Source organism: Ovis canadensis, chromosome 3 (assembly GCF_042477335.2).
Source record: "Ovis canadensis isolate MfBH-ARS-UI-01 breed Bighorn chromosome 3, ARS-UI_OviCan_v2, whole genome shotgun sequence".
NCBI lineage: Eukaryota > Metazoa > Chordata > Mammalia > Artiodactyla > Bovidae > Ovis > Ovis canadensis.
In genome coordinates, this window is record NC_091247.1 from 103,989,411 (window position 1) to 104,005,316 (window position 15,906).

At 59.1% G+C, this 15,906-nt stretch overlaps 1 protein-coding gene across 1 annotated transcript in view; it reads right to left on the reverse strand.

The window, feature by feature from the left end:
* Positions 1-373: 373 nt before the first annotated feature.
* Positions 374-15,906, reverse strand: part of FER1L5 (fer-1 like family member 5) — a 54,108-nt gene continuing 38,575 nt past the window's right edge. The window contains exons 27-53 of the mRNA XM_069581935.1: positions 14,859-14,961; positions 13,937-14,100; positions 13,645-13,818; positions 13,268-13,412; positions 13,069-13,146; positions 11,820-12,001; positions 11,069-11,230; positions 10,644-10,745; positions 9,261-9,407; positions 9,018-9,180; positions 8,884-8,909; positions 7,994-8,044; positions 7,770-7,874; positions 7,328-7,447; positions 6,623-6,784; positions 6,307-6,398; positions 5,542-5,712; positions 5,165-5,313; positions 4,626-4,765; positions 3,122-3,210; positions 2,787-2,882; positions 2,499-2,640; positions 1,939-2,038; positions 1,669-1,862; positions 1,162-1,271; positions 711-858; positions 374-601 (exon numbers count right to left, since the gene is read on the reverse strand). Of these exons, the coding sequence (XP_069438036.1) occupies positions 374-601; positions 711-858; positions 1,162-1,271; positions 1,669-1,862; positions 1,939-2,038; positions 2,499-2,640; positions 2,787-2,882; positions 3,122-3,210; positions 4,626-4,765; positions 5,165-5,313; positions 5,542-5,712; positions 6,307-6,398; positions 6,623-6,784; positions 7,328-7,447; positions 7,770-7,874; positions 7,994-8,044; positions 8,884-8,909; positions 9,018-9,180; positions 9,261-9,407; positions 10,644-10,745; positions 11,069-11,230; positions 11,820-12,001; positions 13,069-13,146; positions 13,268-13,412; positions 13,645-13,818; positions 13,937-14,100; positions 14,859-14,961 (3,543 nt within the window). The remainder of the gene's footprint in view (positions 602-710; positions 859-1,161; positions 1,272-1,668; positions 1,863-1,938; positions 2,039-2,498; positions 2,641-2,786; positions 2,883-3,121; positions 3,211-4,625; positions 4,766-5,164; positions 5,314-5,541; positions 5,713-6,306; positions 6,399-6,622; positions 6,785-7,327; positions 7,448-7,769; positions 7,875-7,993; positions 8,045-8,883; positions 8,910-9,017; positions 9,181-9,260; positions 9,408-10,643; positions 10,746-11,068; positions 11,231-11,819; positions 12,002-13,068; positions 13,147-13,267; positions 13,413-13,644; positions 13,819-13,936; positions 14,101-14,858; positions 14,962-15,906) is intronic.

Genomic DNA, 15,906 nt, shown 5'->3' on the forward strand with positions numbered 1-15,906 from the left:
GGGGGAGGGCAGCGGCCTTACCCTCCAGGAGCCATCTCTCCTCACGGATGCTCTGGCCTTCTGTTTCCTCCAACCTGAGGCCCACACAGTGGATGAGCCCTGGAGGCTCAAAGAGGTGCCTCCCGCCCTTCTAGGTCTCGTCCCAGAGGCTGGCCTTGCCTGTGGTGGTGTCAACCACCCAGATACGAGGTGCCTCTCTGTTACAAATGCTCTTTATTTCAGTGGAAAATTACAGCTCTGCCCTGCTTGTTGGAAGTGGTTTCTGAACAGAATGGCCAGACTATTCCAGGTCCCCAGAAACAAGGAACTGGTAGGAAGCTGAGGGGTATGGCTGCCAGTGGGCCAGGAGCCCAGCCTGGCGGGTGGTGGGGGATTAGTTCTGTGGGGCCAGAAGTTCTGGAAGAATATCCCGCAGGTGCGTCACGTGTCCCTGGAGGTGTTTCAGCCTAAGGGCCGTTGTACGTTTCAGGCTCTGCTGGGGAGTGGTGAGGTTGGAAGAGTTGGCACTACTGGTGTTGGGCGCGTTGATGATATTGGCGTATATTTGAATGGGGGCATTCAGCCGAAGTTCCGGTTTGATCCAGCTCATGGCCAAATAGTTCTAGAGAGAACGAGCAACAGTCAGCCTGAAGTAGCAGCCCAAAAACGCGCTCTCACATCATCCAAGAGGCATGGCACCTTCACCCCTGTCCCCCAGGCTTGTCCCTCACCGGAGCCGAATAGATAAAGTTGAACAGCAGAAGCCCTATGAGCAGTATGATGGCGGTGGCTATGATTCTGAAGCGGTAGCGTCTCCAGACTACACGGATGAATTTCCCAATGGGCGACCGGAACCACATGAACAGGGTGTGGGTGCGTCTGTCCGGGAGCAGGGTTGGCAGAGAAGGGAAGAGGGCAGAGGGAACCTTTCAGGTCAAGTAACCCAGAGCAGAAGGGCTTTCAGTGGAAAAAAGCTCTGCTTCTGCCCACCCCTCTCTCCCTGCAGCTGCACTCCCCTGGTTATAACTGAGCATTGAGTTGGAGTTGGGGGGTGGGTTAGGTATCCCTCTTTACTTCTCAGCCCCCTCCCCAGCACCACCCGACACAAACTGCCAGACCCAGCAACTCAGCTTTCTGAACCAGGAAGACAGCCTCAGTGCCTTTACCCTGCAGGACCCTTACAAGGGAGGATGGAGTGTAGGGTATTGGTTGGGTTCTGACTGGCCTCGTCCTGCCGCCTTGATTAAGGCTTCCTTCTCTGTCAGTATCTCCAGGGTCATCTTCACTTTACCCTAGAAACCATGGGTTGTGGGGGCACTGAATTCAGACGGCAGGAACAAGAACCTGCCTCTTCCAGGGTTCAGAAGGGAAAAGGGGTTCAGCTCAGGCCCCTAGAAGTCTGTTAGAGCCAGCTTATGTGGCACGGTGGGCTTCCCAGGTGGCTCAGAGGTAAAGAATTCACCCGCCAAGGCAGGAGACTTGGGTGCAACCCCTGGGTCGGGAAGATCCTCTGAAAAAGGAAATGGCAACCCTCTCCAGTATTCTTGCTGGGAAATCCCATGGACAGAGGAGCCTGGTGGGCTGTAGTCCATGGGGTCGCAAAGAGTCGGACACGACTGAGCGACCAAACAGTGTGGCTCAGCAGTCAGCCCTGTAACCCAGGCAACAGGCACCTGCCCCAGCTCCTACCGACAAGCGCCATTTGCCACCATCGAGAACCTGGCAAGGCCACCAGCCAGCCACATTCTTCATCTTAAAGAGATTCGAGTGCTTGTGCTGGAGGAAGTGGGGCCACTTGGGGTCAGCCTCCAGCATCCTCACAGAGCACAGCCTGGAGTGCGGGGCCGGGAGGGGCATGTCCGACAAGTCCAGCTCCAGGACCCCTGAACCCAGAGAAAGGTGGTCAGTGAGAAGGCACTTCCCTGCCCCGTGGCTGCGGGCCCTGTGGCAGGGTCTCACCTAGAAAGTCATCCGTGGAGATGATGTTGTTGTCCCAGACCTGGATGATGAGCCGGGCTGGGAACTTCGTCACCGTGGGGTCCAGGCTCCATATGTAGTCCTGGAGGGTGGCAGAGCGTGTGTTACCGGCCTGGCTCTTCTTGAGAGTTCACGGCCACTAAGCCGCTCACCACACAGCAGCGATGGCACAGCCGTGGAGGAGGACGAGTGGCAGGAGGGTTTCTACCCAAGGCCACATTCCAAGTGTCTCCGTGCAGCTCGCAGGCTCGGGGCGGGGTGTGGGGGGCTGGCGGGCGGGGGGAGGAGTGTGTCTCAGCCCCACCCCACCTCGGGCCTGTCGGCTGTGTGCTCAGTCCCTCAGTCGTGTCCCACTCTTTGCAACCCCATGCACTGCCCGCCAGGCTCCTCTGTCCATGAGATCCTCCAGGCAAGAATACTGGAGAGGTTTGCCATTTCCTCCTCCAGGGGATCTTCCCAACCCCAGGGATCGAACCTGTGTCTCCTGCATCAGCAGGAGGATTCTTTACCACTGTGCCACCAGGGGAGCCTGGGCGTGTTACCTTCTCGCTCAAGACACACACGTGCTCTGCTGCCAGGTAGTCCAAGGTGAAGGTGAACCGCCAGTTGAAGATGCCCTCCCCCGTCACGGAGCGGTAGTGGATGTCCGTCTTCTGCATGTCCTTCTCCAGCCCGAATAGCCACCTGCGGCCAGAGTCCTCTCACCTGGGGTTCTCGGTCGATTGTCCCACCCCCTGAGCTGGAGGGCCGCCCAGCACACCCCGAGACCGGGAGCACCCCCAGGAATGACAGAACTAGGCACACCGGAGGCACCCTGTGCCCTCCCTCACCCTTTGACATAGATGTCGTTTATCCTGTCGTAACTTAAACTCTTTTCCTTCGGGTCCACGAGGGTGGTTTTCCAGATAACGCAGCGGAGCTCATACCTGCAGCCACAGTTGTCTGAAGCTTTGTGGAGGAATAGCTCCCCAACCGCAGCCTCAGCGAGGGAGCAGGCCTGGGGGGGCGCTGTGCTCTGTGCCCACCCAAGTTGGCCTGGGCTTGGGGGGCCGCACGAGGCGGCGGCGCCCTAGAGCCCCAGCAGAGGGAAATGTCACGTGACTCAGGGTTGGAGCCTGCTGGTGCCCCGCACACTGGCTGGGCCGCCCTGTCCGGTGTCACTCACCTTTTAGGTTTCCTGGGCCCAATGTTGACTGGGGGGCCGGGAGGCCCAAGCTTCTTGGGGAAGATGTCCACCCACATTTGCACCTTTCCCTAGAGTGGACAAGGATAAGCTGGGCTTGGCCACCCCCCCGCCCACGCCGCTACTCCCCATGCTCGGCATGCTGGTCTGGCGGGGGTCCCCGTCCCAGGGTCTAGGCCTGCTGAGGCTGTGTTTCTAGCACTAAGCATTGGGGGATCTGGGAGGTCAATGGACTTCAGACAGGAAGCCAGCGCACCATGCACCAGCTTCCACTGTCTTTTTTTGGCGGGGAGAACACACTGGTGGCGTGTAATGGCTGTGAAGCTGGGGGCTGTGGTGCCAGGGCACCAGCTTCCACTGTCTTTTTTTTGGCGGGGAGAACACGCTGGTGGCGTGTGATGGCTGTGAAGCTGGGGGCTGTGGTGCCAGGGCATCACATGTCACTGGGGTCTGGAGGGGGGTGTCATTTAACGGGCCCTGCCTGACAGCCTCTCTGCACAGGGCTACGAATGGGACGGGGGCTGTGTTGATTAACCACCTAGTGGCCCTGAATAAGGGTAAGCTTGGTGATCTCCAGGTCATTTCATGTTATGGAACCACATCCTAAGGATGTCAAGCTTTCACCACGCACAGAGGTCTAGGCAAGAAGGGGCAGAACCAGTGAGGAAAGAGGAGAGAAGAAAGCAAGAAAGCAGAGTCGCCAGTACTTCGGCCACCTGATGTGAAGCGCCGACTCATCGGAAAAGACCCTGATGCTGGGAAAGATTGAGGGCAGGAGGAGAAGGGGGCAACAGAGGGTGAGATGATTATACAGCATCACTGACTCAATGGACGTGAGCCGGAGCAAACTCCGGAAGATGGTGAAAGACAGGGAAGATTGGGTGCTGCACTCCATGGGGTCACAGAGTCGGACACGACTGGGCAACTGGACGACAGCAACGAAAAGAGCTGCCAGCGGTGAGAGTCCTTCAAACCACGTGACCTAGTTTTATTCTTCTGAAACCGGCCCCACTGAATGAGAAGACAAGTCCAGTGAGGGTGGTTTTAAAAAGCAATCAGCAGAGAAGTTTGTTACGCAGAACGTGCTGTCAGGTTGAGAGATGGGGAGAGTGAGCTGAGCCGTTCTGGTGCCTGGAGGATGGGGGATCACTGGGGTGCCTGTGGAGATTTTTATTCCTTTTTTTGGGGTTCCTTGCTGTGCAGAAAACACAGCCTGCATTTCACAGCCAAGTCAGGGTTATGATGTCTGACCCTGGCAGGTGGGGCCCCCAAATGCTTCCACAGCAGACACAGGGCCTCGGTTTTTCATCAGCAACTTCTCCAGCTCTGACTCTCCACTCTGCATGACATCACTGCAGCTTCTTCTTAACACACCCAGAACACATTCGTCATCTTTGCAGTCACACCTGTGCATGCCTGGCCTTTCCTGCCCCTCTCATCCCAGATGGTGGGCCTTCCCCGCCTCCCGCGCCCCTCAGTCTCATACCTGGTCAATGCCCGGCTGGCTGTCGCTGTGCAGAGTGCGGGTCTCCACATGCTCGGGTACCAGCCCCTGGGTGTGCAGAAGGTACAGAGCCAGGCGCTCTCTCTTAGGTCCCAGGAAGCGTGCTCTAGGGGGCTTGAGTTCTATATCAGAGAAGGTATCAGGAAGTCAGGGGCCTTCCCATGCCCCATGTGCGCCCCGCCTTCACGCTCAGCCTGGGAGGCGGACTTGGTTGTCCATTACAGGAGGGTAGGGGACCCTCCTGCCAATGCAGGTAGACAGGTGTGGGTTCAATCCCTGGGTTGGGAAGATCCCCTGGAACAGGAAATGGCAACCGACTCCATGCCTGGAGAACCCCATGGACAGAGGAGCCTGGCAGGCTGCAGTCCATAGGTCACACAGTCGGACACAACTGAAGCGATTTGGCATGTGTGCAGGGGACAGGGTGGGGGGCAATGCCCTCTGGCAACGCCTCCATGCTGAGCACCACTGGAGGCAGAGGCCTGGCCCTGCGCTTGCTGGCAGGTGTGTACGCTTCTCACCAAAGCTTTGCAGTTCGAATTTTTTCCCGTTGTAATAAACAGAGTCACCCTCAGGGCTGAAGAGAGGCGGCGGTAGTCCCTTTCGCTTGGCATGGTGCTCCAAGAGCAAGCTTGGGGGCATCTGATCCCGCCACCTGAAGGGCCCTGACCTGTGGGGAGACCCGAGTCCTGGAGAAGCCCTTGCTACCCGCTGCAGGCTGACCGGTGCTGGGAGTGGGCATGCAGATGGGTTTGGGCCCCGACTCCCCGGCTTGGGATGCAGGTGTCTTCAAGGGGAGCTGTGGGTTCCCTCCTCCACCCTCACCTGCTCCCTTGCCCACCACCCACCACCCACCACTCCTCCACCCCTCCACCCCTGCCACAACTCAGGTCCTCACTGGCAATAGGATTTGGAGAGCCCACAACGAGCTCCAAAGCCAGACAGGAGTCGGTCCTCCAGGTCAATGACTGTGGTTCCAATCATATCATCAGGTGAGAATAGGTCGAAGTCATAGAGCTGGATCTCTAGGTCTTTCTCCAGGGGGATGGTGCAGCTCAGTTCAAACATCCTAGGGGGAGGGTGTTGGAGACACAGAGACCGAGGACCGTGTTTATCCACCTGCCTCCGTTTCTCCAGCATCCTGGCCCCATGTGCCTATGCGCCCCTCTATTTGGTCCCAGTGAATATAGAGAGCAGAGCCTGGCATGACTGTCCTCTGCCAATAACCAGCCCCCAGTCCTGGTGGGAGCAACTTTTTTTTTTTTTTTTTTGGCTGCTCTGGGTCTTAGTTGTGGCATGCAGGATCTTTAGCTGTGGTGTGAGAACTCTTAGTTGCAGCATGTGGGATCTAGTTCCCTGAGCCGGGTCAAACCTAGGCCCACTGCCTAGGGAGTGCAGAGTCTTAGCCACCGGACCACCAGGGAAATGCTGGGAGTAATTTTTGATAGGCCTGGGGTGCAGGATTCTGAGCTCCCTTCCAGGGCAGCGTGTTAGAGAGGGAGGGGAGAGCTGGGCTGCCCGTTGGTGCTGGTGCTTTGTCCATCCGTTGAACATGGTGCTAGGAACGCAGAAGCCAGAAGAAGAATGCTCTGCCTCCAGGACTGCTCCTGACTCACGGGGGATGAGAGCAGGGGCGTGGGACCCGGCGCACTGGGCGGCTCACACGCCAAAGATGGGGTCCAGAGTGTTGGGCTGGTACTTGTCCCGGTTGCCAAGCATCGTCTGTCCCAGTTTCAGGATCACGTAAGGGTCACACTGGGGTTCAGAGAGAAGGGAGGGGAGGACAGGAAAGAGGAATCAGCCCGGGTTGGTGAGGGAGCGCAGGAGTGGGTCAGAGAGGAGCCCCTTGTACAGAGGAGGCCTTTGGGAAGTCGGTAGTCTGGGCGTCAGCCTGAGGGAGCTCCGAGATGCTGCAGTGCAGAGTGAGGTGTAGGGGTGGGCAGGGCGGGGAGGCCCCGCGGCTCGGGGGTGCTGGTTACCAGGCCGTTGAGGTCTTGGGGCTGCAGGTGGAAGGCTCGCACCATGTACACCCGCACCAGGCACTGCTGGGGGAAGTCCTCTTTCTTAGGCCAAAGCGGGAACTGGCGAGGGGGCTTGGGAGCTTCCGGGTTCTCAGGAAAGGGGTAGACGCGGAACTGGCCCTGTGCGTGTGTCAGGGAGGGAAGGTCTTGGCCGCCAGCCTGGCAGCAGCGGCCTGGCTGTGCAACTCCCTCCAGGAGGGGCCCCGGGTCCCAGGTCAGAAGAGTGGGTTGTGTTGAGAATAGCAGGACCTGAAACCCACAAGGACCGATGGGGGCAAGTGCTGCAGAGATGCTCAGCCAGGACCACGATGTTCAGGAGGGCTGATCAGGAAGGGCATTCAGAGGGGTGTTAATGCAGGAACTGAGCTCCCGGTTCTGCTGAAGGGAGCTCTCTTTCCACCCCCATCCACCCCTCCAGGTCCACACTTCTTTTCAAAAGCTTGAGCCTGAGCGGGGATTGAAAAGCCCTAGCCCTTCTTGCATCAGAGGAGGCAACCCTGAGTCTCTGCAGAGGTCAGCCTCTGCCCCCCACTCCCAAGACTGTCAAGCCCTCCATGCCCGTCCTCACAATGAACATATAGAACCAGGGCTCCTATCAGAGTGTTCCCCCAGGCGGAAGGGGCCCAGGGTGATGGGTGCAGCCACGCAGGGCAGGACACACACCTTGAACTCCCCTACCACAGGGCTGTCCAGCCTGGGCTGTTCCTGGTAGAGTTTGAAGGTCTGGCAGAAGTCCTGCAGGCCTTGGAAGGCTGGCACAGCCTCCAGCTCACAGTCATACACCTGTGGGAGGGCACGGAGGACCCCGCTGGCGGGGGCAGCCGGCCAGGGTCCAGCCAGAGGGGACCATTCCTAGGATGGGGCGGGTGGAGGGACCCCTGGGGTCAGCACAGCTGCTGCCAGTGGGAGTGCTGGTTCCTGAAAGAGTGTGGCCAGGGGTCGTGTGGTCCAGAGTCTTGTGAAAATGGTGCGGGAACACCGCCTGCTGCCCCTCTCCCCGTCTCCACCAGCTTGGCCGTTCCCTGAGGCCTCGGTACCCGTGTGCTGGCCTCCCCCCGGCCTCTCCCCATCCCTCGGCGGTCCTAGCTCTCAGGAGCCTGCGAACCTTCAGGGTGTGATAGTCTTTGTACTTGTACTTCAAGGTCTGGGGAGCGTCTCCCGTGGCCCAGAACAGCTTGCTCCACCAGTCTACTTCCTGGTCATATTCGTCCTGGCAGGGAGAGGGGGCATTTTGGCCCTGGGGAAGGGGCACGGTGGCTTCCTCTGCCCCCACCCCTCCCTGAGCTGCCCAGGGTTGTTGCTTATTTCCCGAGGCTGAGCGTCCATCACCTCAGCTTTGCTGGACTTGAACCAGAACTTCTCACAGAGGTAACCTAGGAGCTGAAAAATGGCTGCACATGAGCAGAGCAAGGCCCAGCTGCCCATTGCCTCCCACTGCCCAGGGGAGAACGGGCTCGAGGTCACGGCTCCCTTCCCATTCACAGAGGCCTCTTCATTCAGGGGTCCTCAGACACAGGATGGGGGCCGAGAAGGAGGGGAAGGTTTGTTCTAGGTTCTCGTTGTCCGCAGCCCAGATTGAGCTCCGGAAGGCTCAGAAGCGGGCCTTAAGCCCCACCCCAGGCGCCTGGATCTGAATCTGCATTTGTTCAGGATGTCCCGAGGATTCCTGTGCATTCAAAGTCGACAGGTGCTGCTCCAGGGCAGCAGTTCTGAAGTTCAGAAACTCTGGAGTCACTTGAGGTGGGGTGAGGGATGAAAGCGTGCGTCACTCAGTCGTGTCCTGCTCTTTGTGACCCCATGGACTGTGGCCCGCCAGGCTCCTCTGTCCGTGGAATTCTCCAGGCAAGAATACTGGAGTGAGTAGCCACTCCAGGGGATCTTCTCCAGGGGATCTTCCCCACCCAGGGGTCAAACCCAGATCTCCTACATGGCAGGATTTTTAACCATCTGAACCACCATGGAAGCCCTTGAAAAAAAGAAAGAGATTGATGCCACCTGGGTCCTACCCCCAGCAATTGGTTGGTAGTCTGGCCATCTGGGCTTTTTAAAATTCTTGAGCAATTCTAATGTGCAGCCCAGGTTGAGAATCGCTGTCCTTGAGTTTCCTCAAGTAGGCCTCACCCAGGAGGCACAGACATCAGAGCTCTGTTTAATCCACACCCCCTCAGGCACAAGGGCCATTTCCTGAAATCGCACAGGGCCTCCGGCCCTTCACTCACCTCCTGGTACCTTTTCACCGACAGCGCTGCGTGGAGAAAGCGCAGTCGTGAGTTTCGGGAGAAGGGACGAGGGGGAGGAGGAGGGGCACCCCTGTGGGTGAGGCCGGGGGAGGGGCAGGGAGAGAGGGTCATACTTGGGGGCCGCGGAGGCACGTAGTCCTCGGCCCAGGGGTCACAGAAGTAGGGCTGCAGAGAGTGAACGCTGGCCTGACCCACCACGGTCTCCTGGCCGAAGTCCTGATTGTCCACCACCTTCAGCACCAGGGGCAGCACAAAGGTCTCCTCCGTAGGCATGTACTGCAGCCCCCGGACAGGCCAGGGCGTGAGGCTTCCCACGCGCAGGGCACTGTCCCAGCCCTCGCCCAGGGCGTCCTTACCAGCGTGAGGAGGAGGGCGGACTGGGCGAAGTTGGGATTGGTCTGGAAGTCCCTGATGGGCTCCGTCTGCAGGCGCTCCTCCCAGCACTCCACCAGGAGCCGGGGCGAGCGCGCCTGTTTCATGTTGCGAAGGCCCCAGACCAGCATCTGGCGGGATGGAGAGCAGGTGGGGACGGGCACAGGCGGCGCCTCTGCTTCGGGGGCCCGGCCTGGGTGGGGGCCTGCAGGGCCAGGGCACGAGGCTGGGTGCTGGAGAGTGACGGTGCACCCGGGGCCCCTCTCCTGTGAGGAGGAGCGCTGGCGCCCAGGCCCGGCACTGTCCTCTCTCCTCCTTCCTCCCTTGCTGCCCGTCTGGCCTCTAATCATTTCTCTGGGGGGTGAGTTCCTGACGCTGGCTGCCTCCCAGGCCTACAGCAGCTGGTGTGGCCCCCGGGCTCCTAGGCATGGCTGTGCCCTCTAGCTCATGGCTGACTTGGGCCCCACAGAACTCCGTGGCCAGTCAGCAGGATAGTGCCCTGAGAACTCGCTCTCAGTGGACCCACACAGGGCACCCCACGAGCGGTCCACACCCTCCTCACAGAGCTGCCTCGGGGCAGCATGGGACCACCCACCGGGCCTGACTCAGGCTGTGGTGCTGGGAAGACCTGGCCATTGTCCACTCTTGGCCAGGTCTGCTGCGGGCACGTGGGTTCTGACATGGGGCCTTCCCTGCTACTCTCAGAAGAGGTGAGAATCGTCCTGGCATTTGGAGTCTGGCAGGGCCGGGCCTAAGCTCTGCTGCTGCCACTGAGCCCTGGCATCGCTGTGCGTGGCTGTGTTATTTCTCAGAGCCTGAATTTCCTTCTTTGGAAGGCAGTAGTCCCTAATTTTTGCTCAGGGGCCACGTGAGGCTCACACACAGTAGGTAATGAATGCTGAAGCCCTTGGTCTACGACCTGCTGGGTGCCAAGCAGTCACGTCCGACTCTTTGCGGCCCCCCGGACGGTAGCCCACCAGGCTCCTCTGTCCGTGAGATTCTCCAGGCAAGAATACTGGCGTGGGTTGCCCTTTCCTTCTCCAGAGGATCTTCCCCACCCGGGGATGAACCCGTGTCTCTTACATCTCCCGTATTAGCCGGCGGGTTCTTTACCACTAGCGCTACCTCATGATATTTTGCTGCTGCAGAGATTTGCATTAAAATGCTGCAAAATATTCAGAGCTTCTGCCCTTCACGTCTCTCCTGTCTCCCTGTGTCTCTCACAGGGTATCTTCTCGGGGTCCAAGCTTTGGATCAGGTCGGCAGAAGGCATAAGAGGGTCAGCAGAGAGTGCTCCGCGACGCTCAGCTGCTCTGGGGACAGCTTGTGCCCCACCCGCCCGCCTGCCCCGCTCCACACTTGGTCACCTCAATAGCCATTTTCCGGAGCGTGGGCTGGATGCTCTTGGGGAGGATGTAGATGCCGTTCTTCCAGGGCACACTTAACATGGGCAGCTGCTGTCTGAGGCTCTGAAGGGATGAGGCAGGGGAGCAGGGACCATAAGGCCCCACTGGTCTGGTCCTATTGTGCCCCTCCCCCACTCAAGCAGGACCCTGAGAGCGCTTAGCTGAGGCGGCCCTGGAGCCCTTTGGGCAGAAGCTAGTGGCGGAGTCATGGAGAGGCTGGGCAGGTCGGCACCACCCAGCCCAGTGGTGTCTAAGCCAGGGCCCCCCAGGGCTTTCTTGAGGGACTGGGCTTGGGGGCTGCCGGTTGTGGGACCCCATGGCAGAGGAGCGGGGCAGGGTTGGGGTGCTAAGCACCCCACCTCCCAGCTGGTCCCCTCTTCTAGCACCTCAGTCTCAAGGATCAGCTCACAGGACGCCAAGATTTCACCCTCTTCATCCTCCAGCCCTTTTACAAGGGGGTGCCACCTCATGGGGGGCAGGATCCGGTCTTGGGCGTCCAGCCAGACCACCGGGTGCCACATGCTCCGTCCCCACAGTGTCTCACTGCCCTGGAGGGAAGAGGGAAGTCACAGAACCTGGGGGCCAGGCTGGCAGCATTCCGGCTCCTCCCGGGATTCCAACGACGCCAGGGTCAGGGCTGGCATTTATGTTCTCAGGAAGTGCTCGGCGAATCAGCCTCACTGAGCACTTTCTGAATATTCTCCTCTACACGAATGCCTCCTCGCAGGAATTCCCCGGTGGCCCTGTGGCTAGGACTCCTCACTCCCACTGCAAGGGGCACGAATTCCATCCCTGGCCAGAGCACCAAGATCCCTTCATGCCACGTGCACGCATACACGCTGGCGCTCAGTCGTGTCCGACTCTTTCAACCCCACGGACTACAGCCTGCCAGGCTCCTCTGTCCATGGGATTCTCCAGGCAAGAAGACTGGAGTGCCTTGCCACGCCTTCCTCCTCCAGGGGATCTTCCCCACCCAGGGATCGAACCAGTGTCTCTTATGTCTCCTGCACTGGCAGGCGGGTTCTTTACCACTGGCCACACCTGGGAAGCCCCAATCATGCTGCACAAAGAAGCAGATAGAATAAGAAGAGTAAAATACAGTCTCCTCAGAGCTCTGCCCAGCCCAGCCCGCCTCACCTGGGGGTCCCGCTGCCACAGTTCCAACACCACGCATGGCGGGCTGTCTCTGGTGTCCTGAGGGCTCTCGTACAAAAGGAGGTGCTGAAAGATGAGCGTCTGGGCCCATGTGGGGGCTGCAGAGCTCTTCAGGGTTTGGGTGCACTGGCTGTGGTTCAAGAAGACCAGCCTGATGAAGGGCCCTGGGGGCGGAAGTTGAGGAGGTGGTGCCTTGGAGCTACTGAGTGAAGCCCTCCTCTCTTCCGACTGGCACCATCGGACCCAGAGCCCAGGGAGGCTCGGGCCCGCCAGCCGCAGCCATTCCAGCTCCCTCAGAAGGCCACCTCAGCGTTAGGTGCAGAGCCCGTGGACTGGTAGCCAGAGGCCACTTTTAACTGTCATGGCTGGGGTCCAGGCGTCACAGACTCAGAGCGCCCAGTGGCTTCTCTGGAGGGGTTCTGGGGGCCAGGCTACATGTACGTGGCTGCTCTTCCTCATTATCAGCAAGTGGCCTTGGCATCAGGGGACATCACCAAGGCCCTTTGGAAGAGGGTGGTGGTAGTTTAGCTGCTCAGTGGTGTCTGACTCTGTGATCCCATGGACTATGTAGCCCGCCAGGCTCCTATGTCCATGGGATTCTCTAGGCAGCAATACTGGAGTGGGTAGCCATTTCCTCCTCCAGGAGATCTTCCCCAGCCAGGGATCAAACCTGCGTCTCTTGAATCTTCTGCACTCCAGGTGCATTTTTTTTACTGCTGAGCTACCAGGGAAGCCCTCTCGATGTTCCCAATGGACACAGCTCCCAGCGGGCACCCACTGCCCTGGCTAGACCCTGTTCAGCACTCTGGCCCCTGACAAAGAGGGCCACTGCCAGCCCAGGGCACCTGAAATCTCCATGTGGGGCTGGGAATTGCCAAATCTCATCCCCACCTGTCATCTATCCCATGCAAGGGACAAGTGGGGCCCAAGCCTGTCGCCCTCTATCTGGCCTGCGTGTCTCCCCCTCCCCCACCTTCTTCAAGGCCCAGCTAAGTGGTCTCCTCCGGGTGAAGCCTCCCCTTCTTGATCTCACGGTGTTGGGGACACACTGACAGACCACGCCCAGCCTGCGTCCCCTCTTCCCGTGTCTTTTCCGCAAACCAGGTTCATGAGCTGCTGGGGGCAGGGGTCTGCGTGTTTGTCGTCCCCTTCCTTGCCATCCTTTGTACTGCTGAGGGGTCAGATGGGGGGGTCCCTGAGGGGCTGGTGGAGAAGGGGTGCCCTTGCCTACCCTGGAATGTCTGGACGCGGCCGGCCATCAGGTCCCGGGCCTGGTAGATGTAGCAGAAGAGCTGGTAGTAGTGGGGCTCTGGGGGAGAGAGGGGCCATGTCTGCACCTGCCTTCAGGCCCCCCCCAGGCCCCCTGCTCCCTGCCCTCGGGCACCGGGGGCCTCTGGGGCCACCCAGGCAGACTCTCACTGCACGCTCACTGTTGAAGACGCAGTAGATGAAAGGCAGGCTGGGCGTCTGGGTGATCCCTGGGGGCGCCCTCCGAGAACTCATGACTCTGTCCAGCCTCCGTGTGGACGACACCATGTCCACCTCCCTCCTCGCCTGCTCTTTCATATCTGTGCTCTGTGCCCAGGACAGACTCCCTGAGGCGCTTGGGTGCCTTTCTTGTCGCCTCCAGCCCAGGCCCAGGTCACCCTTCTCCCCAGCCAAAGCCCGAGCATGTCCCCTCCACCACCCCAGAGCAGTCACTGCATCTGGCCACATAAGGCACCTCGGGCTGCCTGCCACACCAGGTGTGCCCTGGCTCTGGAGGCAGGGTTGCGGGGGGGAGACCCCTGGACCACTGGGGCTTTACCAAGGATCCCTCCAGGAGGAATATGGGTGCAATGCCCTTGACCTTGTTGGGGGCCAGCCTGCGGTGCCAGCAGCGGCGGCGGAAGCGGCTCTGGGGCTCAGGGTTCAGGTGGAACTTGGAGCCGAAGACACCGTACTCCCAGCCTGCCTCGTCCTCAGCCAGGCCAGGGTGGTGCTGCAAGGAGAGTAGAGGCGCCCTCTCACCCAGTGTGGGTGTGGGAGTGGGTGGGCCCCCTCTGTGCGCCCCCCTCCCACCCTGTGGTCCCAGCGGTCACTGTCTGGAGGCCCCTCACCAGCTGCAGGAAGGAGAGGGTCTCCTGTTCGTGGCTCAGCTGCCCGTGGTCCCGGTAGCGCACTCGTGCCCAGCGCCGGCGCCGGCGTGAGTAGTAGGTCTTTTCCACCGAGTTCCAGACCTTGGGCAGCCCCGAGGGCGGGATGCCCACACCGTACTCCCAGCCTGCGGGGCCAGGACACGGCCCGTGGGTGCCCAGGCGCCACGGGCTCACGGGCTTGGATGGGCCTGAGACACAGGCCCTGGGAAGGGCAGGCCAAGGGGGCAGTGCAGTCCCTCAGGTCCAGGTCTGTCTGGCCACAGGGAAAGGTGTGGTCACCCAGCATCCCCCAGTGGCCCAAGCCCAGCAGCCCGTCTGACAGATGAGGAAGGTGAGCTCGCCGATGTCCCGGGACGCGCACACATCACCCAGTTCATAAGTAGCAGAGCCTGCATCCTGAGCCCTGGTCTTCTGACTCCTAGCCCATTCATTTGTCCTTCCCTGGGGCCACTAGGGTGAACCAAGCTCTGGACTTGACCTCAGCTCATGTGCCCAGGAGGCATTCAGCACACGGGCTTCCCAGATGGAGGTAGTGGTAAAGAACTCGCCTGCCAAAGCAGGTTAGACAGAAGACACTCGAGTTCAATCCCTGTCCTGGGAAGATCCCCCGGAGGCGTGGCAACCCACTGCAGGATTCTTGCCTGGAGAATCCCCACGGACAGAGGAGCCTGGCAGCCCATGGGGTTGCAAAGCATCAGACACGACTGAAGTGGCTTAGCACACATGCACACACCTGTTCTAAAGCTGGGGCCCATGTCTGTGGCAAGTAGGGAGGCCCCACCCTCTGAAGGCTGGGGACCCCAGGGACACAGGCCCACTCCACCCGAGAGCTTGGCGGTTTTCAGCTCCAGGCCCTCCCGCCCTCAGCATCCAGAGGACTGACCCTCATTGTCCACTGCATGGTTCAGCTCCACAGCCCAGGTTTGCTTCACATGCCAGCCTTGGGGGCACTGCACAATCTCCCGGGCCTCCACGGGCTCTCCATTCTGTGGGCGGACAGACAGGGCGGGCCTACGGCAGCCGTCGTGGCCTCCCACCCCAGGAGCAGACAGTGCTTGTTACGTCTAGTGCCATCTGTGTGTTCACTTTTATGGGTTTGCCTTTCTGAACTATACATGTATTTTTAAAAGGAAACTTTATATAAGCACTATCAGTTTTATATAAACTTTATAGAACCACTCAACACAAATAGGAAATAACCATATGTATGACTATGAAAGTAAAATAGCATGACTGAATCTCAGGTGGATGCTGCTACCTGCCCACACTCAAGCCAGCTCTGCCCATGTGCAGAGGAGACCAGCCTGTGAGACGTGAGTTAACCTCGCTGCCCAGTCAGGAGTACGTCAAGGCTGTATATTGTCACCCTGTTTATTTAACTTATATGCAGAGTACATCATGCAAAATACCAGGCTGGATGAAGCACAAGGTGGAATCAAGATTGCCGGGAGAAACAATAATCCCAGATATGCAGATGACACCATCCTTATGGCAGAAAGCACAAAAAGAACTAAAGAGCCTCTTGATGAAAGTGAAAGAAGAGAGTGAAAAAACTGGCTTAAAACTCAACATTCAGAAAACTAAGATCCAACAGATGGGAAAGCAATGGGAACAGTGACAGGCTTTATTTACTCTATTTTTATCCAGATGACTGCAGCCATGAAATTGAACGACGCTTGCTCCCTGGAAGAAAAGTTATGACCAACCTAGACAGCAGACCAAAAAGCAGAGACATTACTTTGCTAACAAAGGTCCGTCTAGTCGAGGCTGTGGTTTTCCCAGTGGTCTTGTTTGGATGTGAGGGTTGGACTACAAAGAAAGCTGAGCACTGAAGAATTGATGCTTTTGAACTGTGGTGTTGGAGAAGACTCTTGAGAGTCCCTTGGACTGCAAGGAGATCCAACCAGTCCATCCTAAAGGAGATCAGTCCT